At 56.4% G+C, this 24278-nt stretch overlaps 3 protein-coding genes across 3 annotated transcripts; 2 read left to right on the top strand and 1 right to left on the bottom strand.

The window, feature by feature from the left end:
- Nucleotides 1-7043: 7043 nt before the first annotated feature.
- On the bottom strand, nucleotides 7044-23144 carry NECAB3 (N-terminal EF-hand calcium binding protein 3). The gene is made up of 13 exons (XM_080831536.1): nucleotides 22962-23144; nucleotides 21028-21052; nucleotides 19481-19589; nucleotides 18465-18490; nucleotides 18156-18253; nucleotides 10223-10359; nucleotides 9834-9958; nucleotides 9595-9674; nucleotides 9437-9490; nucleotides 8803-8915; nucleotides 8548-8625; nucleotides 7985-8076; nucleotides 7044-7895 (listed from the first exon to the last, which is right to left on the bottom strand). Exons 1-13 carry the CDS (start codon nucleotides 23076-23078, stop codon nucleotides 7867-7869), a joined length of 1083 nt encoding a protein of 360 aa, XP_080687662.1. The 5' UTR covers nucleotides 23079-23144; the 3' UTR covers nucleotides 7044-7866.
- On the top strand, nucleotides 11932-13079 carry LOC308337982 (uncharacterized protein C20orf144; the record flags this gene model as incomplete). Its single annotated transcript, XM_080831538.1, has 2 exons — nucleotides 11932-12060; nucleotides 12648-13079. The coding sequence occupies 2 exons, from the start codon at nucleotides 11932-11934 to the stop codon at nucleotides 13077-13079; spliced, it is 561 nt and encodes a 186-aa protein (XP_080687664.1).
- On the top strand, nucleotides 16176-16913 carry ACTL10 (actin like 10; the record flags this gene model as incomplete). Its single annotated transcript, XM_080831537.1, has 1 exon — nucleotides 16176-16913. The coding sequence occupies one exon, from the start codon at nucleotides 16176-16178 to the stop codon at nucleotides 16911-16913; it is 738 nt and encodes a 245-aa protein (XP_080687663.1).
- Nucleotides 23145-24278: the final 1134 nt, after the last annotated feature.

The following is a 24278-nucleotide window of genomic DNA, read 5'->3' as shown; positions in this document are numbered from 1 at the left end:
GGAGAGAAGCAGCAATAAGCATTAGGTGAATGATTGAAAGTGCTCTTTGGCTCAGCAGCCTTCCGTCCACTTTCATGGCTTTCCAAGTTCCTGATGAAGCTACAAAAGCTCCATCCATAAAAGAAAGCCAGTAATGTAAATAAATAGAAAACTGTGCCTCCGAGCATGGTTTTAAGGGGGGATGATGAATGTGAAAGCACCCACAGGATGCGGTAGTCTGGTTTCTCTGTGCTTTGTCATTTTACTCAGATAGGAATTTTTGTTACTTAACTCTGTGCATAACTTATTTAATGTACTGTATAAATGAACCAAAACTGTTAAATATGTATTTAGTTTGTTCTACTTTAAAGTAGTCAATAAAAAGGCTATATTCCTTTTCTGACTTGGGCTGGAAGGGGGGGCATGCACACTGGCTATCATCCTGCCGGCAGGCTTCCACGTCCGCCCCTTCTTTTGGGGTGGTACCTCCAGGAGTTCGTGCCACGGCCTAAAGAGCACCCAGGGGAGTGGAAGCTGGAGGTACTGCTGAGGAACTGGTTCTAGGCCTCTGGGAAGCCAGCGGGGAGCCCAGACCAGTCAGGCTGGCTGCCCACTCTGGGCCTGCGGTCAAGGGCAGCAGCAGCTTCCAGACACTCCTACTTCTCTTCACTGTTAAGTGATCTTCCAGTACAGAAAATAAACTACAGAAAGTGCAAAATAGGGTAGTGGACTTGTAGATACTTTTTTTCTAGTAGCTCTTACGTATTTCCTTAGAAATTTTTTAACACACCTGGACTTGTGATTATTCATTCCTGTTCTTTTACACTGATGTTAAGTCATATGAGTTCTCCGTTGCCTTCACGTTTATTTACTTAGTGGTTGTATGGTTTAATTGAGGCTATAATTTTAACTCTTCACCTCCTGTCAGGGAGTTGGATTGCTTTCAAGTTTTCCCTGTCCAACATACTGAAGTGAACATCTTTCTCGGGGGTAATTTTCCAAGGTGGGAGTTCTAGAATTGAACATTTCATGGATCTGTGGAGCATGTGTTCTAACTGCTTTCCCTGAACGCCCACCAGCTTGCGGTGACTCCCGCAGACCCTGTGTAGTACCGAACATGGCTCTGAGGTGGTCCTAACCGGCTGTGACATGAACCAGACTCCTGCGGGCACACCCAGGTACACCTGTATGTATGGAGTCCTAGGCTTTCGGTCCAGTTTCCTGGTCAGTGATCTGAGGATTCATTTCCCAAGGCCCTGGCCTCATCCTCACTCCTGTCAACTGAACACCCATCTCTGGCCTCTGCCCTAGACCTACTTTTTTAAGATTTTACTTACATAGAGAATGTGAGTTGGGGAGGAGCAGAGGGAGAGGGACAAGAGGACTGCATGCTGAGGAGGCCGACGCAGGGCTCCATCCCACGACCCTGAGACCATGACCTGAGCCGAAATCAAGAGTCAATGCTTTTGGGCGCCTGGGTGAGTCAGTGGGTTAAGGCCTCTGCCTTCTGCTCGGGTCGTGATCCCGGGGTCCTGGGATCGAGCCTCGCATGGGGCTCTCTGCTCGGCGGGGAGCCTGCTTCCTCCTCTCTCTCTGCCTGCCTCTCTGCGTACTTGTGATCTCTGTCAAATAAATTTAAAAATCTTTAAAAAAAAAAAAAAATGCTTCACCAACTGAGCCCCCCAGGTGCCCCAGCCCTAGACCTACTTCTAAGCAGCCTTGCCCTAGAGACTTCTTGGCACCACCAGCTTCACAGCGCTCCAGAATGCAAGGGGGTGATCTCAGGGAAGGGAGGGAGGGTTGGGATGTAGCCATGGCCCCAGAAGGCAAGGTGGGGCTTTGCTGTATGATATTCCATGCAGATGGTGCCAACTGCCGGCCTCTTGGCAGCTGCCCAGCGCCGCAGTCCACCACCTAGAACAATAGCAGGATCTCAGCCTTGTGACCGTCAGCCATTTGGTAGACAAGACAGCAATCTAGTCTGCCTTAGCTCTGAAAAAAAGATACTGGGGACTCAAGCAATAATACAGTATTAAATTGGGGCACCTGGGTGGCTCAGTCGCTAAGAATCTGTCTTCTGCTCAGGTCATGATCCCAAAGTCCTGGGATCCCTGCTCAGCGGGAGGCCTGCTTCTTCCTCTCCCCCTCCCCCTGCTTGTGTTCCCTTTCTAGCTGTCTCTGTGAAGTAAATAAAATCGTGTCTGTGTGTGTGTGTGTGTGTATTATAAAATATTTGTTATGGAAATCTCAGGCCAAAATATTTGCCATTACTGTAAAAAAAAAAAAAAACATGCTAGATAAATTCTAACGAATGTACTTTTAACTGCATTGCTGAAGTCACAGATGAGAAAGTATAGGAAATCCCCAAAGGCCAGGAAAAAATTAGGAGTACAGTAAACCAACACCACAGAGGTGGTTGAACACAAAGGAGGAAACCGTACTGCCTGGGGCCAGGGGAAATTTCAAGAAGTTGGAGTGTGAGGGATTTACTGTGATTTGGGGGCAGCATAAGCCTCTACAAAATAGAGAAGCGAATCTGGGACCTTTCCATGAAACCAGGTCACTGGCTTTGGCCTCAGTGAAAAGGCAAGCAGGGTAAAATCTGTGTGCAAAGGGGACTGAGCAGAAAACCCTGCCCCTCTGAAGAACAAGAATCTGACTGGAGACTCTCCTCACCCCTGCCTTCTCCTGGGGCTGAGGAATTAAGATGACTCTAGGCTTGCATGCAGTATCTCCTGGTGTCTGGCAGAAACAAAAATGCAAATCCTCTAGAGAAAAATCAAAACCTGAAAAATATTGATAAATCAATTATAAAGTGTCCCCCCCAAATTACTAAAGATCCAAGGAAATGAGCCACTATGAGCAAGAGTCAGCAGAAACAGGGAACAATTGATTTAGATTGATTGATACTAATAACAGGTACACAGTGTAACTATGAAACCTCTAAAGATGGTGCTGGAAAAAGGCAAGCAAACAGAGACTAACCAGGCAGATTGGAAAATTGAATTCTGGAGAGGACAACCATTGACATTCTCCGTGACCAGCATAGCAGACTGCATCTGAAAACGAGTTATGCATAGACTGTATGCATAGACAGGGAGGTGGAAAATAGGGAAGAGTTGTTCCTTCTGGAAGGTAGGTTTGAAGTGAAGAGCCCGTTCAAATTTTACCAAGTATGGAAACAAGGAGCCTACTGACTTGTTTCTCAGTATAAAGTTTCAATTGGCCTGAGATGACAGTATAGTCTCAAAATGAGCAAATGCTTCGAAAGCCCTCCATCTGAAATCTCGCCTGTCTCTGCTTGTTTCTTACTGTTGAAATTTCAGGGTCTTGAGTTGGGTGTACCCCCTCCTCAGCTGTCCCTCCCTAGAAGGTTGGGGGAACCCACAACCTCCCACCTACCCCTCCCCCAATTCCCCAGGAAAGCTTCATTGCCTTGTGCCGGGCGCCCTCTTGTGGAAAAAGCCAGACTTGCTCCCTCTGGTGCCTCCAGCCCACAAGCCAGATGCCTATCCAGGCTGCACACCCCAGCAACTTTCCCTTTCCCCTTTGCACCAACCTTTTCCAATGCTGCCTTTCTTCCCCATGAGTTCAGCTAACATCTGGGTCCCTCCCGGGGAGTTCCAGAAATGAAAAGGACTCAGCCCCACCGCCGCCAACCTTCTGATGGCTGGGCCCTGGATAGCCCACATGATCACCCTCCACCTCTGTGCTCCATGGCTCTTTTTGCTACCCCAGCCGCCATCCTGCAGCCCCAAGGTTTGGCTTCCATTGTTAGAGGTCGCCCGAGATCTCCCTCGGCATTGTTCATGCTTGACAGCAAGCAAGCCATTGGTGCCAGGGAGTTGATGCAGCTTTGTGACTTGGAGCAAGGACTTGCTTGCTGAGCTTGTTTCTTCATCTGTAAATTGGGGCCTACACCATTGGGTTGTTGTGAGGTGAAATTTGACCATATGGGAGTTGTCCCAACACAAGGCCTGGTGCTCAGGAAGCCTTTGTAAATGGCCTGCTTCTCCCTCTGCCAATATGTGATTTCCTTGCAGATTGATCTTTTGTCTCGTATCTTGCCTGGACCATGGTGTCTTGCATACATATTTGTTTTGAGAGTAAGTTCCCAGGCCACCTGGCTGGCTCACTTGGTAGACCTGTGACTCTTGTTCTCGGGGTTATGAGATCAAGCCCCATGTTGGGTGGAGGGCTTTATGAAAGTATATATAGGGGCACCTGAGTGGATCAGTTAAGTGTCTGCCTTTGGATCAGGTCATGATCTCAAGGTCTTGGAATCGAGTGCCGCATTGGGTTCCCTGCTCGGCAGTGAATCTGCTTCTCCCTCTCCCTCTGCCCCTCCCTGCTGCTCGTGACACTCTCAGAATTTTTTTTTAAAAGTGTATATATAGAGAGAGAATAACTTGGTGAAGGCCCACCTAATTCTGTTCCTTTGTTTTGACCCATCAGAGGCTGTGTTAAGGGGATTTTGTGTCTGTGTCGCCCTTCAAGAATTAGAGCGCAATGGCAGCCATTTAGATGGTATGCACCTGGCCTGGCACTGGGCCAGTCCCCAGAACAGGTTTAAATGTGTGCAGGTGAGTCATTGGCACAGGTGGGAAGGAAGTGAAGAGGCAGGTGCAGGAAGTGGGTAAGAGAGTGGGGGCTGGTAGCTGCCAGCCTATGGGCAGGACCTGTGAGCTCTTTCAGCATCCATACTCTGCCTGCTCTTGATCTGGGTGCTGTTACCAGCTCAGGACATTTCACCATCCCCAGTACCTGCCATAAAGCAGGTGCCCAATGGCTCCTGAAATGAGCTGAAGAGCCACCAAAAGTAGGGCATGGAGGGCAAGGCCTGGGAAGGTGACCTAGACCCGATGGCTTTGACCTGCTATTTAAAGGCTAAGGAGGGGGGCGCCTGGGTGGCTCAGTGGGTTAAAGCTTCTGCCTTCGGCTCAGGTCGTGATCTCAGGGTCCTGGAATCAAGCCCCGAGTCGGGCTCTCTGCTCAGCAGGGAGCCTGCTTTCTCCTCTCTCTCTCTCTCTGCCTGCCTCTCTGCCTACTTGTGATCTCTGATTGTCAAATTAAAAAAAAAAAAATCTTCAAAGGCTCTAAGGAAGCATTCTGCAGTGGACTGGGGTGGTGGGGGGTGGGAGGCATGAGGAAGGTCAAGAGGGAGTGACTAAGGCTGCCCATAGCCCAGCTCAGCTGGTGTGTTTTAGGAAGAGGAGGCTGCAAATACCGGAAGTGGGGCTGATTGCTAAGGGCCTTGAATGCCAATTCAAGAACTCAGACTTGATCTTGATGCTAAAGGCAGTGTGGTGCCACTGAAGGGTTTTAGCAGACCCCTGTGGTCCCCATGGCAGTGTTTTGAAAGCCCCTTGTCTGTTCCCTGATGGGGAATGGAATGTGGGGGGCGGGGGGTGGACTAGATATGGGAAGCCCAGTGAAGAGGCTGCCACAGTCTCCTAGGCCAGAGGTGATGGTGGCCACAAGATGGGGGTTAGGGTGACCAAAAGATGGAGATGAGGAGTTAAGTGAAGACGATGTAGAGGCCTGGCTGCCGCCTCTGTGGCCTCACAGCCCCACTGAAAACTTCGCTTAAACCCTAACCCTAGCTGTAGCTCCAGCCACCAGGTCTGTAGTCCACCCCCACCCCCAGTGCTCCCTGGAGCACACATCATGCAAATTCCCTCCGGCCTGGCCTCCTGGCTCACCTCCAATCCCTTACACTCCAGGGGAAAAAAAGCCCTTAACTGTCCAACTCTGTGGTAAGCTGGGTGGTAGGTAGGGCAGTGGGCGGTACGGCAGTGGGCAGGTGGTAGGGCGGTAGGGCAGTGGGCAGTAGGGCTGGGTGGTAGATAGGGTGGTGGGCAGTACAGTGAGGCAGGCAAGGGAACAAATACTCAAGAGGCGCTCCCTTATGAGGTGTCAGCTTGGGTATTTCGGCATCTTTGCTCAAAGATACCAATGGGAAATTTTTTAGTTTTGAGGGTTTGCTGTCACTTTATGGAGGAAACAGAAGCAATCAGAACCCAGGACAGAAAGCAGGATTATTTCCTCCTGGAAGGGCTTGGTCTCTAACCAGGACACTGAACTCCCCTTGCGGCTGCCCAGAGCTGTGTGGCAGCTACCAGCAGTCTGGAGAGAGGGGTGGCAGGAAGACAGCCCGGCACCATGCTAGCCAGCAAGTCACCAGGGAGCCCTGTGCTGGTTCTCTGGCCGGTGGCCAGGCCACTGGGAGCAGCTCTGTGACCCCCTCCCCAAGTCTGAACTCTGGTGGGGGTCACTAGGGAGAAACCACAGAGAGGACCCTGCCGAGAGTCCCAGACCAGGACGTCCACCCTGAGGTGGTACCATCTGGGTCGTGGTCTTGGCACCACCAGAACATTCAGGAACGTTGGTGAACTGTCCCTTAGCCCACTGGCTGGTCACTCCTGGCTTAAAACCCACCATAGCTTCCTCAGGATGAAGCACCTGTAAGGCCCTGCTGCCTCCCCACCCTTGCCCCAGCCCACTGCTAGGCTCCCTTCAGTTCCACAAGGCAAGCTTTCCTCCCCTTCAGAAGCTGAGCGTGTGTTTTCCTGTCGAAAAACTCCCAACCCCGACACCTTCCAAGACAGAGGCCATCCTGTGCCCTTGTGGTACCCATGTGCCTCCCCGTTAGAGCCACGTAGGTCATTCCTCTCTCCATGTCCCCCGGTTCCTTCTCTCCAGATGGGGACGGGATCAGAGGCATCCAGCCACACTATCTGGAACCCTGAGAAGGCTCTGTGCCCCCAGCTCCAGGTCACAGCTGGTTGGCAAAGAGGATGAAGCTAGAATAGCCAGCCAACTTTCAGGGAGCTGAGAGCAGAGACCCAACCCAGTTCACTTCCTTTCCCAGGCAGGGCCCCAGAACCACAGTTTGCAGGCGGCTTGAGTACAGGAAGCAGGTCAGCTGTGATGAAGTTCCCACCACCTGCAGGCGCGGGAGCCCAAAATGGGAAGAAAGAAAGGTAACCTGCCCTGAGTGGCTGGCTGAGATACAAACCAACCCCAGAGCCTGGCCTTCTTGCTGAGGGAGAGAGAGGACGCAATGCCAGAGGTGACGACTTCCTTTATTGCCTCTGGGCTGGGGTCCTGGACTGGAATTCAGAGGTATCTTGGCCGGGGTGGGGGTGGGGGGGGGTGGACAGGTGACACTGGGCCCAAATTATTGCTACTTGGCAAGGTCACCTTGGGACTTCCCATAGTGCCCTGAGTATGGGTGGGCATGAGCATGCAAATGATATGCAGATGACATGCAAACCAACCCAGGATCCTGCAGAGGGCTCTGGTTCAGCAGAAGATGCTGGAAGAGTTGGGAGCCTGCCAGCCCAGGAGGGTGATGGGGACACCCAGGTCCTTACCCCACACTGCAGACGGATCCAGCCCAGCCTCAGGGCTCGAGGTTTGGTGGGGGGGATGGTGTCCCTGAGCATCAGCCCTGGTTCTGCTGCTGGTTGAGGAAGAGCAGAAGCCTGGCCCCAAGACAGCAGGAAGAAAGCAGGGTACCCACTAGGCAGCCAGACAGCCCAAGGCCCACCCTGAGAGGGAAGCGACCTGCTCTGTGTCACACAAGGCTGGGACAGAGGAGACCAGAATCCAAGCCTCCTGAGCCAGGCAGAGGCCAGAGTGCCTCAGAGGCCAAAGCTACAAACAATAAAATACACTGATTAAATAAACAGAAAGCAAGCAGCCTAGTCCCTGATCCCTGGGCTGAGAGACTCTCCACCAGCTGGGTCTGGGGGTACGCCTCTGAGGGCCCATCCCCAGCTCTAAGAGTGGCCGCGTCCTTGGTCTCGGTGCTGAGTTGACCAGTCCAGAAGTTCCAGGATGAGGCAGGTGGGGCCCCAGGGCCTTGGCTTATGCAGGTCAGGCTCAGTTATTATTCATAATCCACCAGGAGGCTAGGGGTCAGAGGTTGAGGGTCAGAGGCCATGAGGGGCCCACTGCCACTCCACAGGGCTGTAGAGAGGGTTGGCGGGCCGCAGCATACCTGGGAAGAACACAGTGGTGAGGGTGTCCGGAGCCCGAAGGTGGTCAATGAGGATGCGCTGGAAGGCCTTACTACAGGCAGAATGCTGGTGCCTGGGGAGGGTCACGGAGGGACCTGAGGCTGGAGCTGGTCCCCCCGAAGAGCAAGACCACCTGGCTGAGAGCTCCCCACTCCCACCCATCCTGCTGTTTGGATTCAGATCCCAGTCCTGCCTCACACTGGCTCTGAGCCTCGGTTCCCTCAGTGAAGTGGGGACGGCTGTGCCTACTGTAGGGCACTAGGAGGGTTATGTTAAGCGACACCTGGGGGCCTGGCCTAGAGTGTGGCACAGTTCCCCGAGCGCCTGCTGTCTGCCATGCCCCTGACGGCGTGTTCTGCTCTTCATTCACCGTCTCATTTGGCTCATGGGAGGGTGGACCTCTTACCACTCCCATTCTGGACAGGACACTGCTTGGGCTCAGAGGAGATAAGGAACCCTCCCGAAGTCACACAGCCAGGGCATAATAGCAGATGATTTGAACCCAGGCTCATGCTCAATAAATGATGACTTTCAGACACCATACCTTCTCCAGGAGGCCTCATCCTGCCAGAACTCATATAGGGTGAAAGAGGCATTGTCCAGCATCTTCTGGGCAGACACACTGTGGGGCCAAAGAGATGGCCAGGCCAGGCCCAGGCTACCACCGCCACTGCCCACCCAGCCCCAGTGCCTAATGAGAGCCATGGCCCAGGATGCCCGGCCCCCGGCACTTGGCCCTGTTCACCGCCATCCCCCCACCCCGGGCCTTGGCCAGCCCACTAGCCAGCTGGGGACTCACTGCAGGCAATGGCTCTGGGCCCCTGTGAAGTCCACATAGCAGCACAGGGCACGGTGGAAATCCTGCAGGGCTTCCTCTGCCACCTGCACCTGCCTCTGGGCCACGAGGATATGCTGGCAAGAGAGGCCGCCTGGTTAGCCAGAGTAAGGCTAGTGCACGGGCGAGAGACTGAATATGGTCTTCAGGAGGACCTTGTCCTTTCTGACTTGCACGAGCCCCGGCCTGCCGTGCAGTCTAACTCCTGCCCAACCCGGTTCCTGATATCCCTGACTCCATCCTCCTGTCCCCATGGCCAAGGTCACTGCCGCGATCCAGCCACTGTCTCTCTCTCCTGCAATATGCCACCATTTCCCCCTCCAACCTCTATCCACACTGCCCAGACCCAGCTTTCAGGAATGCAGATGAGGGAAACTAATGCCCAGAGAGGGACTGTGATTTCTACAGGGTCATACAGCAAGGGCCCAAAGCCAGCACTTGCCTCCCAGGCTTGGGGGATGAGGGCTGGGCCAAACCTGGGGAAAGGGTGTCTGTATAACACAAAGGCCAAGCGGGCAGCGGGCCCCACAACCCCCTCACTTAATGAGCACCTCCTCCTGGCGCAGAACCCAGTTGCCTGTCCCTTTCCTGGACTCACCGATTCAGGCCCCTGGGTAGGCTCTTCTTCATGCAGAGGTTCTAGCCTGGGGGCCTGTGAGAGACACCGAGTGTGGGCAGGGCTCCCGGCCTATGCCTGGCTCAGATGGATTCCAGGAAGACCCTCCCCCTTGGGGCACTGGCCATGTGATCGCTCACCTTACACTCGAGCTGGTCTATGAGCTCCTGGAGACGGTTGACTTGGAGCCGCCACTGCATCTCGGCTTCTGAGCTCTGCCCTAGGGCGGGGGTAGAGGGGACCCATGGCGGGGAAGTCTGGCACGGGGCCCCGCACATGGGGAAACCTCTCAGGATGAACCAAGGGGCAGTGGAGGAATGGGCACTGCATCCCCCCTGGACCCTCGTCGGCCAGGCCTCCCACCCTGCTGCAGGCCCACCTGTGTCCGAGGAGGAGGAGCCGGGAGACCAGGTGGGTGACTGCCCAACACTCCGCAGGGCCCTGCGCCCTGCCCGCCGGCTGCCATGGGACCTGCTCTGCACCTCCACACTGTGTTCGTCTGACCTAGGGAAGTGGAAGGTCGACCCGCTGCTCCCAGACCCACAGGCGAAGGACTGGAGCCCCAGAACAGGGCCAAGCCTGGGTGGGGCAAAACAGGCTTCCTGGACATTGAGACCCAGCCTCAAAGCCAGCCACCCCTTCTCACCCCTTCTCGGCCTCCCTGCCCAAGCACGAGAATGTGGGCTCTAGGATCCTGGAGCTATGGAATGTGATGGAAGCCAAGGGCTCTGGAACGGGTCACAATGAACAGCAGGGCACCTCACATACCATGGGCCCCGGGCCTGGGCCTCCAGGGTGTCTGATGCCCCTTCTAGCGAGCTCTGCAGGGCTTGCAGCTGGCTCACTGTCTCCCTCAGGAGGAAGCGGGTCACGAACTGGTCCATCTTGGAGGCCCGCTCATACTCCTGGGGGCAGAGGAGACATGTCAACATTTTCTGGTTTCAAGCATATATTTCTAAACAGGGAGCCACTGCCCTCCCCTACCCCTTGCCTGTCAAAGCAACAGAGGCAGCATGAAGAGCAGAGAGCAAGCACCCAGAGTAGGACAGTGCTGGGACAGGGAGCAGGGCCTGGACCCTCCTCGTCTGGGCCTGGCCTGCCTCCCTGGGAGGTGTCAGGCCAACTTACAGGGGGGCATCTGTTGTTTTCTGGGCCATAGGCCCCTTCCCCGTTGGAACCACCACCTTCAGCCAGTGTGGCCCCAGGCACAGCTAGGTGGGTTGGAGGTATGGCAGGTCACAGGGCATCCAAAGGCCAGTTTTGACACATGAGGCAAAATGATGGTGTGATGTGGCCCCATACTCACCAGCTGGCCCAACACTTGTAATCTATGCATGCATTCATTCACTCATCTATGCAACAAACTTTTACCTTTCCTAGAAGCTGCAGATACAAGACAGCCAGCCATGTCCTTACACACACACCAGCACTGATCCCTACATCACTAGCCTCTACTCAGCCCCTCCCAATGTAGGCAGAAAGATAAGGCCAACATGTGCCAGGCCCTATGCTGCTCATGTGGGATGCTCAGAGACTCTCCAACTACCTTCGCCTCCTTGTGCCTCAGTTTCCCCACCTAAAAAACAGGGATGATAACAGCCATCTCACTGAGCTGTTGAAAAACTTCAATGAGTTAATTCCTACAAAGAACACAGACCGGGATGGGAGTCCTGAGGAGCCATGGTCTGGCCAGGCAGGGGCATGCCCACCCTCCAGGAGGGGCTCCAGAGGCACCATCCATGGGGGACTGCTTCTATCCATGACCTGCTTTAGCTCAGCCATCAGATGAGCCCTGCTGGGTCAGGCTTATGAGCTGGGAGGCAGGAACAGAATGGGGGCTGAGTCCTCTCACTCTGAGGCCAACGGCTTCTATCCTGTCTCTCCAAGCCTGGTCTGTAGACTTCAGCCATGCTCTGAGCTCCCTGAAATCCTTCCAATAAATTCCCTTTTAAGCACTTAAGATGATTGATCAGTCTCTGTTACTTGCAGCCATAAAACCCGGCTACCAGAACAGTACCCACTCTCTCCAGGCCCCGTTCCAAGCAGAATTCCATTTAATCCTCATAGTAACTTAATGGGAACCATAATTGACCCCATTTTGCAGATGAGAAGACTAAGGCCTAGAACAGTTGATTACCTTGGCCAAGATCAGACAACTGTTAGTGGGAGAGTCAGAATGCAAACCCAGGCCACGAAAATTCCTCTCTACTCAACACCAAGCACCTCACAAGCCTTGCCTTGTTTGTGATTATTAGCCCAGTTTTACAGTTGAGAAACCAAACCCACAAATCACAGAGTGAACAGAGCCAAGATGTGGGTTCTGGGAGGAGGAGCTTAGAGTCCAGAGCTGGTGAGGTTGACCCATGAGGTCACAATGTGGTCTCCACCGGACAGAGCAGGGCGGGGTCCCCCCTCCCAGCCAGAAGGCAGGGCAGAGGCAGCATGGGCTGTGGCCCCCAGTGGTGACCAGCCCTGCCATGGGAAACAACAGTTCTCACAAGAGGACCAAAGTGCCCAAGCAGGCCCGTAAGGAGAGGCCGCCGGACACGGATAAGGCTGGGGGGAAACAGCAGCTCTTCAGCCACCTCAAGCAGAAGAAGCCAAGTGTGAGTGCCAGGGTGCCGGGGGTAGGTGGGAGTCAGGGGTACTTGAACTGGTGGGAATGCTGGGAGTCTAGGCCTTGTGGGCATAAGTCCAAGGGCTTGGATAACCCCTCCTGAGGATAGACATGGGTCTGGTTGGGTCCTAAAAGCCCAGAAGGGAGGGCAAAGGATTCAAGAAACCAGGAGACTTGGGAGTCCAGGAGGGTGGTCAGGAAGGGATTCTCCCAACCCCAACAGATGTGGGGAGGGCTCAGCATGGGGCATCAGCCCTAGTTGGTACCGCAGAGACTATGGGCACAGGGTGTTTCTTATGCCCTCTTTCCAGCTCCCAGGCTCAAAACGTGCTATTTTTCTGAGGTGGGTTAGAGTAAACGTCGATGGTGCAAGGTCTCGGGAGGTCAGCCTCGGGTGGGCAAGGGTTTCCAGAGGGAAGGTGGAGGTCCTGGACGATGGGACAAGGGCGAAACCCCGGGCCGTAGTCCTGGAAACCTAAGAACAGAGTCCTACGAGATAAGACCTGGTGGGTGAGAATCCTCAGCAAGCCGACGCGATGCGCGCTTCCCCCTCACGCTCCCATCCCACCCCCCCAGGCCAAGATCGTGCTGCTTTTCCCCTTGGACAAGCGGCAGCAGCTTGCCGAGGTGGCGGCGGACCCCGGCGCACGGCCTCGGCGGCCAGGCGAGGACGCGATGGGCGCCCCGGTGGGCTCCCCCGTGGCGGCGGCAGCGCCCATGCTGCGAGGAGCGGGCGACGGCGTTGATCGGCGCGAGGACGCACGGGCGAGAGAGATGAAGAAGATCTTGGTCCTGCTGCTGCTGCTGGACGCGCGGCTGCAGGAGGAGGGGCGCCTTGCGGCGGGCGCGCCCGGGGGCGGGGCCGAAGCAGGGGGCGGAGCCAAGGCGACAAAGGGCCGGCAGCGGCTGTATACGCGCCTGCTGACTGAGAGCGAGGTGGACCGCGAGGCCGAGTCCGCCGAGGAGCAGCCGCGCAAGCGGCGCCGCTGCCCTCGCCCGCGACCCTGAGTGCCCGGCCCGGCCCCCGGCCCCCGGCCCCCGGCCCCCGGCCCAATAAAGAGCACATAGCAACCCTGACGCCAGCTAGCTCTGTCCGAGGTGGCGCGACACGGAGCTGGGTGGGGGAAACTGAGGCTCAGAGCGAGCCGGGGATGCAACAGGAGTACTGATGGCTGAGCAAAGGCCACGGCCTGGGGCCAAACTGTGCCTTCTCCTTGTGACCCAAGCGTCAGAACCCACCCGGAGCTGGGGAGGGGCACGCAACCACAGTGGAGGGAAGCTATTTCCCTCCTCCCCCAACTCCAGGCCCTGGTCAGACCCTTACAGGTCTGAGGCCCAAGGGAGGTGAGTGTGGGCAAACCCCGGCTTGGCCAAGCTAGGAGGAAGGACCTGCTTCCCACAGAGGCCTAACATCTCCATCCCCAACCTTCACAAGTCCTTCTCAAGCACGGGGAGGGGTCCAGGTGAAGGGCCACCACCCTGGAAAGAACTGTGAAGGCCCCACGACCAGCAGGGCTGGGGCCTGGGACTCACAGTCTGCCTGTGAGAGCACCCAGGAGGAGAGGCTGGGGTCTGTGGGCCTCTGATCCCTCAATCCTGCCCTACTTGGCTTGGTAGTAACCCTCAAGTCACCTCAGTCACTTGTCTCCCAGCCTATCCTGTGCCATCCCTTTGCCCACATTGCAGCCAGAGACTTATTCCAAACCACTTAGCTAGCTGTAGCACAGTTCACGCTCCTCATAAACTCCCACTGATTCTCCATGGCCCACAGGGAAATGTCCAAACTTACGGATGTCACATGCAGGCCCAACCCCACCACCACCCCCGCCTTAGTCTCTCCTGCTAGAGCTTCTGAGTGACTCCTATCCTCACCACTGCTCTGGCCATATTGCCACTGTGGTCTCCAATGCAAGGTCTCCAGTGCCAGGAGAGGCCTGGCATGCTTTCTGTGAGAAACACACAGCTGTTTGTTCTCATTCTCCTGGGTCCCAAACCCAGCTCCAGACCTGAGTGCTGCCCCAGCTCTATCGAACCTGTACCCAGTCTTCCACTCGGGACCACCTCAGAAGGTCCCAAAGGGGGCAGAGGCAACAGGGGTGAAGGTCCCAGATTATTAAACGCATAGGCCCAGCTTCTGCTGAAGATGCACTTTCGTTAGTGTCAACACAATCAACATCCCTTTCTTATCCCCTCCATCAGGCTGGAGGTTGCATGACCCATAGCATCTCTCCAAAGTCTTGTTAAAACAGACCCTTTCCTACCACCCATGTGGTTACAATCATGGTAACCATGTTCCTCAATGTGGCCACACACCCTGGGCCATATATGATTGGCTCAGGCTGGTCCTATCAGCCTCTTCCCTGGGACTGTAACTCAGGAACTGTGGGAGATGTTCATACATCAACATGCATGGGCTTAAACCAGTCTTAAGAATAAAAAAACAATGCAGAGACGGTACACATCCTGCAGTCAGGCCCTACTTCCAGTCTGTTCCTGAAACCTGATTTCATCTTTGCAGTACCTGTAAGACATACAGGATCCTTGTAATAAAATCCCTATTTTAGCTTGAGTTCTCCTGAGTAGGTCGTCTACTTGCAACCAAAAGGGCCCTAAAGAGAATAGACTCTGCAGAGATAAGATGTGGCCTTTTCCTGCGGGAGAATTAGGACTACCATTTGGAGGAATAAATTGAGCCCAGAGAGAGATGAGGACTTGCTCAGGGGCACACAATGAGTCATCAGAACTGAATCACAAACTCGGGTCCGCAAGAGTCCACACATGGAAGCCTCTGAAGATAGGGTCCCCATGTGGGCTGCCTGGGCCCCTCAGAGCTGAGTGAACCAAGGTCCTCAAAGTGACTGTACATCTGTGATTAAGAGCTTTCTCATCAGATTGGTTGTGCTGGGCAGCTGAGGCCAGATCCCCCAATGCCAAAATCACTGCTCTTTGCCTTGTCCCAGGAGAGTGGATGTGTCCAGGCAGTTGTCATGGGTAGAAGGTTGGGGAAGCACAGCAGGTGCTGAGGACTGAGGTCACAATGAGTCCAATCCAAGTTCTTTTCCTTCCTTCTCTGACCACCCCCTTCCACCTCCACAACCAGGAAAGACTTAAGGCAGAGAGAGAGGTGTCAGGAGACCGCCTGGGGCTCAAGGACTGGGCTGGTCTCCTGGGTCCCCAAGGCAGGATTATATGTCCGGGGAACATTGCCACAAGGCCCCTTCACTGTTAAAGAGTTCTGTGGTTCCCGGCGGCTTCTCCTTATTTAGGATTCGATTGTTGCCCTCTCATCATCCACCTCTGCCAGGGCTGAGTAAGCTGGCCGCGTAGCAGAGGTGAATCCTCAAGAGAGGTGGATCCGGTGCAAGCTGGAGCCTGGAGCCACAGGAGGGCAAAGGTGGTCCGAAGGGGGCTGAAGCCCGGCGGGAACGCAGACTGACACTCGAACCAGAGGCAGGGCCTTGGGCCTGTGGGTGGAGCCAAGAGCTGAAAAGTCTAGCCGGAGGAGTGGAAGCTCAGGACCAGAGGCTGCAGCCAGGAACTGAGAGCGCTGTTTCTGCAGCCAGAGCGGTAGGGACTTATGCCCACTGCCAGAGCGAGGAGCTGAAAGACGGGCGTCCAGTGAGGCCGGCAGAGGAGCCTCAGGCGGGGGGCGGGGCCTCTGGCCAAGGGTGGGGCCGAGCCCGGAAATCCACGGTGGCGTCGGTGGCATCAGTGTCCGGAAGCAGGCGGGTCCGCCGGCCGTCCTCGCTGGGCCGCGTGGCGGTGGTGATAGACCCGGGCTCGGGCTTCATCAAGGCGGGCTTCGCGGGTGAGCACCAGCCGCGCCTGGTGCTGAAGAGCTCCAGCTGGGATCGGCCCTTGCTGCCCGCTGTGCTGGGCTGCGAGCGGATGGGTGGTGTGACGCGGGCGCACCCCATCAAGCACGGCTTGGTAGTGGACTGGGAGGCGCTGGAGGGGCTGTGGGAGCGCCTGCTGGTGGGCGGCCTGCGGGTGTGCCCAGAGCAGTGGCCCGTGCTAGTGAGTGATTCGCCGTCAGCGCCGCCCGTGGGCCGTGAGAGGATAGCCGAGCTGCTGTTCGAGGCCTTGGCAGTGCCCGCGTGCCACATGGCCAGCACAGCATTGCTGGCGCTCTGCTCCACCGGTGCGTTCAGCGGGCTGGCCGTGGAGGCAGGCGCGGGAGTGTGTCACGCCACGCCCATCTATGCAGGACACTCATGGCACGAGGCCACGTTCCGGCTGGACGTGGCAGGCAGCACCCTGTCACGCTACTTGCGGGACCTGCTGGAGGCAGCATGCCCCCACCTACAGCTGCAGGCCCTGCCCCGAAAGGCTATCACACAGCTCAAGAAACGCTGCTGTTATGTGTCGCTGGACTTTGAGGGTGACCTTCATAACCAGGACCGTCAGCATCCGGTCAGTGTCTGCTTAGGCAACGGCTCCTGTGTCTGTCTCAGCAGCGAGCGCTTCCGCTGCCCAGAACCCATTTTCCAGCCAAGTCTACTAGGCCAGGCCAAGCCAGGACTGCCTGCACTGGTCTTCCGGGCACTGCAGAAGGTTCCCACAACACTACGGAAGCGGCTGGCTGGTACCGTGGTGCTGGCCGGTGGCTCCACACTTTTCCCTGGCTTCACTGAGCGCCTGGAAATGGAGCTGGAGGCGCAGTGTCGGAGGCACGGCTATGGGGCACTGAGGCCCTACTTGGTGGCCAAGCCTGGGCGTGGCACAGCAGTATGGACAGGTGGCTCCATGGTAGCCTCCTTGCACTCCTTCCAATGTCGCTGGATAACCCGGGCCATGTACCAGGAGTGTGGCTCCAGGCTGGTGCACGAAGTGTTCAACTGAGTCACTGGAGGGGAGGTGCCACACGAGGGGCAGCAGTGGCAGAGGCTTGGTGGGCTGAGCTATCAGAGGCACTGAGTTCCAGATAAAAGTCTCAAGTGATCGGAGCTGGCAGAGTCATCATGTGCTGATGGGTCGTCCCTAATCCCTACTGAGCCAGCAGGAGGTGCTCCGGACCCCTAGGACCCTCAATTCGACCTGCAGTTTCAATCTACCCTAACCAGTGCCAGTTCAGAGAATACCCATCCAGGTGTCTACTCCCGGGGCCCGGTTTCCATGGCAACAGGAAGGCAACACTCTCACTTGTGTCCAGGCCACAGATACGGAAATTATTACACGTCAACCCCTCACCCTGTACCATTTGGATTCCCATCTTAAGCCAAGCCTCAAGGGGTGACCCTTTGAAAACCGACAAAATCCCATGTGGAAGCAACCAGAAAAGGAAGCCCTGTCCTCAGCTAATCATTGACTCACTGAGGGCCTCAGTTTCCCCTTCTGTAAAAAGTGGGGTCAGGCACAATCCTGGATCTTCTCCATCTTCCCTCCTTGCCTTGTAATTAAGAGCCACAGGACAAAGTGGGTGGAGACATTTCTTAAAGGAAACACACAAAGGGAGGGGTGGCTTGTGTTTTCAAAGTCACTACCCAAGAGCCTAAAGCCCCTGCTGTGAGCACTTTTAGTGCTTATACGCACATGTGGCCACACATGCATACAGATATACATGCACACCTGGGTGCACACATGCTAGCCTTACCCATGTCCTTGGGCCAGGCTCTGCCCCCCTCCCCAGGTTCCACACACCAGCATGGCCCGTGACCATATGCACACATGCCCCACTTCCCACCCCATCCCTGCTGGGTGCTGGGCTCAATACCCCACAGCAGGTGGGTCTTGCCTATGACAGAAACAACAGCAGCAGCTCTAGGTATTAAGTGGCTGCTGTGTGCCAGGCACAGTTCTGGGTGCTGGCAATAGAGTAGACAATGAGAAAGACAAAAATCCCTGCCTTCCCTTTCATTTAATTGTCCCACCAAATGCATGGAGGTAAGCTCTATTATGATCCCCAATCTATAGATGAGAAAACTCGGGCCCAGAGAGATACAGATACACAGCTAGAGAGAGGGGCACAATTTGAACCCAAGCCTCTAGCTTCACAGCCCGGAGCCGTGACAGTGGAGGCTGGCCCAGCACAGCAGACATGCCTGCCCTCATTCCCAGCCTTCCAGTGTCAAGCCCTCCACTCACCAGCTTGGTGCTGTCCATGGCAGTGAGCACCGCACAGTTCAGCGACTCCAGGGCAGCCAGCACGGGCCGGTAGACCCCCAGGTGTTCTGAGAAATAGTCTGCGGGCAGAGGAGGTGCTCAAGGGTTCCTGGACCACCCCCCCCACCTGCTCCGTGACCTCATTTACCCAGCCTGGAATTCCTCCGCAGCCAACCAGGCCTCGTATCCTGAGCCAAGCCCATCCTGTTCCATTAGGAGAGGAGGCAGCCTCTCCTCACGCCCACCTGCCCAGGGGTCCCAGGAGACCGGAGCTCCCGTGGGCCTACTCACCACACAGTCTCTCTGTTTCCAAATTGCTGTGGGAAAAAGAGAAGGCACACTTCAGTCCCACAGATGTAAGCCTGTGACCTGAGACTTGGAAGCCAACGTTCCTCCCACTGCCCACCCAGCTCAGCCTGATGGGGAGTGGACTTCTGCCTCTCCCCCGGGTGAAGCTGCTCAGTGCGCTGAGAGGGGCAGCAGGGGTACTACTGAGGACAAAAACTCAGACCCACTCTTGGCTTCCAAGGGGCTTTCAGGCCCAGGGAGAGAAATGTGGACACAGGCCGGAGAGGAAGGGTCAGAGCTGGGAAGGAGAAGCCAGGTCTGAGGAAGTCCAGAGAAAGCAACGGGGTATTACTTGGTAGGTCAGGGAGGGCTTCCAGGAGGAAGCTACTTTAGTTAGGCCTTGAAGGACAAGGAATTTGACTAAGCTTCTGGTGGTGGGGAGGTAGCAGCACTGCAGACAAAAGGCCCAGCTCAGGCTTCAGGCTAGGGAAGGGCATGGCAGCCTCGAAGCCTGACCCAGAGTCTGGAATTTATTCTAAGGAGATGTGGGGGGAGAGGGAGGGACAGCTGTGCATGCAGGTGCTCGCATGTGAGGCAGCACGGGGAGGATAGCGTGCCGCTGCTGCTAAGGCCTGCAGATGTGGGAACATGGGGAGGTAAGTGCGGGCTTGTGCCCTTGCATCCATGGGTGGAAGCTGGCAGGGCCCAGCTAGCCTCAGGCACCCTCTGATCCCTGCAGGAAGAGGGAATGGGGTGGGGGGGGCACCTGTGGGCTGAACCACGGGTGGTGACTCAGACCTGGCTATTTTGGGGTCCCATCTGGAAGGAGTGTGATGGACAAGACTGGAGCCAGGGAGGAGGGTGAGTGGGCGGGTAAAGTTGGCATCGGGCCCTGGTACCTCTCTCCCTATGCAACCCTCCATCCTCCATAAGGAATGAAGGCAGCAGGGGACACAGTGGGGCTGGGATAACCTAGCCTCACATCTACCCACGGCTCACCCACCCCTGCTCGTACATACTTGGTGGAGTGCCCGTCGATGCCGTTGAACAGCTCCCGCAGCTCCCCAGGGCTGAGAACCCCATCAGCAAAGTAATTCTGGAATTCCTCAAATGAGAGCTTACCATCATCTGGGGGGGAGCGGGGGAGGTGGCAGGGAGCAGAGCTGGTATCCCTGACCCCTGCCACCAGATTCAGATCCCCGCCCAAGGACTACTCAGCCAGGTGGAATGGAATTCTGAGCTTGGCCAGGGGACCCGGCTGTTGGAGACAAAAAGGTCCTTGGAGGTGCTCACTCAAGGCAACAGGGCCCACACTGCAGGCACCCAAGGGACAGGGCAGCACACATGTGGCATTACAAAGGGACTCAATACATGTTTGCCAAACGAAGAAACAAATGAACAGCCAGATCATGGGGGCAGGACCTGGGAGGAGTTGGGGGCTGAGTCTGCTCTGGACCCACGCCCTTCACAGAGAAGCCACTGGGAGGCAGATGAGATCTTCCCGAGAGCAGGAGCCCCTGCAGGCGGCAGCCGCAGCTTAGAAGGGAAGGACCCCTCTCTGCAGGGGGCATGTTACAGTCTAAGTGCACCAGGGGGATGGCCAGAGACCCTGGGGATCTGGCCTGTAAGGTCTGTAAGCAGATGGGGTGGGGTAGCAGAGTTGGGGGACGGTCCGAGCCTCCCCAGACAGAATGCTGTGAGCCAAATGAGACCAAACGTCCTGATCAGTAGGTTGGGACACGATCCTCTCTCTAGGAGGCATAAACACAAAAGGGTCTGAAACCCCCAGACGGAAGTGAGGCCGAGGCTGACTGGCTGCCTCAGCTCAGACCCTCAGCTGGCCAGTCAGGGCACAGCGGGCTGCTCCAAGTCACCTGTGGGCAGTGACTTGCTTGCGGGTTCCCTTGAGGGCTCCTGCTTTAGCTTTCAAGGTTTTCCCAGACAAGGGTCTGAGACAACCCAAGACCCAGGGCAGGGGAAGCTGATTCCCTGGACCCAGCACCATCCTGTGCCAGCCCTCCCTGGGTCCAGGTGGTTGGTCACACAGAAAGTTCCTGAGCCCTCTAAAGATCTAGGGCCTCCTCTCCATCACCCCACCTTTCCAAGCCCCTTATACAGGGAGCCTGGGATGAAGCATCACACAGACCCGGGTTCAAGGCCCACCACTTAAAAGACTGTGTGACTTTAGGCAACCCACTTCACCTCTCTGGGCTTCTGCTCCTTTGTCTGTGAAGTGGGGTGAACAACTCCCAGCTAGCTGGCGGTTGTGAGGACAACATGAAGTCATATGGAAGAGTTACCCATAATTGTGCCAGGGCAGTGTGTGAGAGTACGCCCCCCACCTCCAGCCTCTGACGAAACCGCATTCCCTCCACTCTCCACACTGCGAAGCTCAACTCCAAACAGCTGTCCCTCTGGGAAGGATGCCTTGAGTGGTTTTCCTAATTTGGGTCTCCCCAAGATTGTTCTCCATTCTAGACTGTTCCCCCAAGGCCCACATTTCCCTGAGCCCCCTGATGTCTCCCACCCCTCCCCACGCTGTGGACCCAGGGGAAGCCACACTCACCATTCTTATCTGCTCTGCGGAAAACCTAGAGGACAAAGGGGCAGAGAAGGGAACTATAAGCACTGCCTGGGAGGCGAGAGGCCCCCACCCAACTCATCAGAGACCCAGGTGGCCAGGCTGCCCCCACCTCGCCTTTCCTCCTGCCCAGATCAGCCCTGCAGGTGGTTTTCCAACAAGGGGGGCACAGGAAGATCACACAGCAGGACCCACCACTTGCTCACTTCTCCTGCGGGGGCTGGCCTCATGGCGGGTGCTCCAGGCCAGTTTCCGGCACCCCCACCTCCCACACCTAGAGTCTATGCTGGATTCTGTCTGATGCATCAGCCCTTGGCACGGTCCCAGCTTGAGGAAGGAGGGGAGATGGGCCAAGTTCCTGGGCCCTTGTCCCTGATCTGAACCTCCCCGCTGCAACGCAACTCTGCAGCATGGCCATGGTCCATCCCAGACTCTGCCTACTCAAGGCTGTTTCCCTGGGTGCTTGTTTAAGACCCTGATATGTGGGCAGTGGCTAGTCCTTTCTTTGTGGGTGCCTGGGGCTAACCCTTCCAGGGCTGGGGCTTCCTATGAGTCTGACTCAGTGTGAAGGCCTTGGGTAGGCATGCGTATATGTGCAGGCGTGCGTGTGTGCGTACGCACATGTGCAGGGGGGAGTGAGCGGCAGAAAGCAAGGGTAGACAGATCGTATTTACAGAGAAGCAGAGATGAAGGGCAACAGACGCAGACAGGAGCAGAGTCAAGACATGTTCAGGGACCAGAGACTCCCAAGTCCCCCAAAGCAGCCCAGCAAATAGACCAGCACACCTGGCAAGGAGGGGCAGGGCAAAGTCTGGACGGAGAACCCCTGTCAAGTCCAGGTCCTGAATGCCAGTCCTCTCCAGCTGTTTTCTCTGGGTGAAGGACTGGCATGACTCTAACCCCCAGCCAGAAACCTGACTCACACAAAGCCTGCCACTGGCTCAGTGTCACACAGCAGCCCAGGGTGGCCTGACTGGGGCAGATGGAGATGATGGGGAGGAGTGCGACACTGGGAGTGAGGACATCCAGGGCCACACCCTAGCATGCCTCTGCCTCCATGTGTGATCGTGTACATATTCCTAACTCTTCAGGCCTTAGTTTTTCCATCTGGGAAGCGGGACAGACAGGTCCCTTCCACCCAGAAAGACTATGGTCATGGTGCTGAGTCACTAGGGACAGCAGGAAGGGACATGAGTACAGTCTTCCCCACAGGCAGAGACCTCTGAAAGTCAGGGCATGAGTGGGCCCGGATGGGGCTGAGCACTAGGGTGAAAGGGGATACGGGGCTCAGAGCAGGGACCGAGGCTGGCGAGGCTTCTCCATGTTGGTGCCCTCAGGGGGCTGCAGGCCCACCTGCCACCCACAGGAGGGATGTAAAACCGCTGTGGGAAATCCTGACCCACCGTGGGACCCCACAGTCCCTGGGGTCAGATCTGAGAGACTCGGGATCAGCTCTAGGTCACAAGTCAGGACGCTGTTTATTCTTCCAGGCTCCCCTTCCTGGGTCAGCCCAGCCCAGGGTTGCCACAGAGGGGACTGCTTCTGTGATCAAATGTTGACCGTCCCCACTGCATCAGACACACGGGTGGGGTGGACTTGGAGGGGGGGTGCGCAGCAGAGGCTGTGACACTGAACCAGGAGACAAGGAGAGAGAAGCAGAGAAACAGAACCGACACAATGGAAACAATGAGGGAGAACAGAGACAGCAGGGTCAGAGAGAGACAGCGAGAAGCAGAGACAGAAGCAGGGGCCCAAACATCAGGGAGGGAGAGAAACGCACACAGAGACGCAGAGCCGGGGGGGGGGGGGGGCAGGAGAGACAGCGAGAGCCCGAGAGCCCAGCGAGACACGGGGGGACAGAGGACAGAGCTGGAGAGACGATGACAAGCCTAGGGCCAGAGGGCCCGCGCGCCACTCACGTCCTGGAAGAGCGCGTGTCCGGTGGGCCCGGCAGCGGCGGTGGGCGCAGGGGGCCGCCGGGGCTCGGGCGCGGGCGGCCGGATCAGGCACACGGTGAGCAGCCCCGCGCACGCCATGGCGCCGCCACCCACTCGGCTCCGGCTCGGGCTCGGCTGCGGCTCCCACTTCTGGACGCCGCCGCCGCCGCCTTGGACTTGGGGGGCCGCCCGCCCATTGGCGCCGGCGCGACGCTGAGGGCCCCGCCCCCCGCAGCTCCACCCCCCCTTCCCCCGCTTTCCCTACTGGAAAAGCCAACTCCAGTCTTCAGGAGGGCAGGAGCCGCACGTAGTAGTGTAACTCCCAAACTCCCAACACCGCTCCCCTCGGAGGTTGTTACCAGAGCCTCCAGGAGGGTGGGCAACTGCGGAGTCTGGAACCACCCAAGGGGTCATTCCCAGCTCGGACTGGCCCTGTGTGCGCCTGGGGGCTTGGGAGTAGGACACAGCTGGGAACAGAAGGGCGGGGGTCACACCACGTGCCCACTAAGGGCAGGTCCCAGCCACTGTAGGGTCAGCAGAGCAAACTACGGTACAACAGAGTGACACCCTGTGGGTGAGACCTGAAAGGGACTTCACTTCTGGGCGTCTCTATCCTTTTCTGCAAAATGGGGGTAAATCATAGAGGCCATAAGGGATTATTGTGGGGACTCACCTGCTGACTGTAAAGGGCTTAAAACAGTAACTGGCTCAGAGAAAGCTCACCTAGGGGCTAAACAGGTCTATGTGGACTGGGTCCCAACCCCCCTCCCCTCCGCTTTCAAACTCTTTCCCCTCCCCTCTGCCACTCTAGCCCTTCAATTCATCTTCCACACAGCAGTCAAAGGGAACTTTCAAAATAAAAAAAACAGGATATGTCACTGCTATCTCAGACTCACCAGTGAGTCTGAACTTCTCTCCACTCTGGCCCTCACCCCAGGACTCCACACAGGTTTCTCTCAGGTCCTCTGTGCCCTGCTCCCTCCTGCCCCAGGGCCTTTGCCCACACTGCCCTGTCTGCTAGGTGTGTTCATATTTTCCTCCTCCGTTAACTCTATCCCACAGCTCTCAGCTCAAGCACCACCCCTTGAAAATCAGAAAATCAGAAGCCCTCTGATTTTCTCATTTGTCTAATAAGTCTCCGGCGGAGGCTGAGAACCCCAGGAGAGAACATGTGTACTCAGAACCTGAAAGAACCTGACACAGAATCATCCTGTTGTAATTGTTTGTTGCAGGTTTACAAATGCCCAGAAACATCTGGAAGGAACACAGCATTCAGAGTGGCCTCTCTGGCCACTTTGG

This window comes from Martes martes (genome assembly GCF_963455335.1).
Source record: "Martes martes genome assembly, contig: scaffold_134, whole genome shotgun sequence".
In the NCBI taxonomy this organism is placed as follows: Eukaryota; Metazoa; Chordata; class Mammalia; order Carnivora; family Mustelidae; genus Martes; species Martes martes.
Note: the sequence above shows the minus strand (reverse complement) of the source record. Positions and strands in the feature narration are given on the sequence as shown.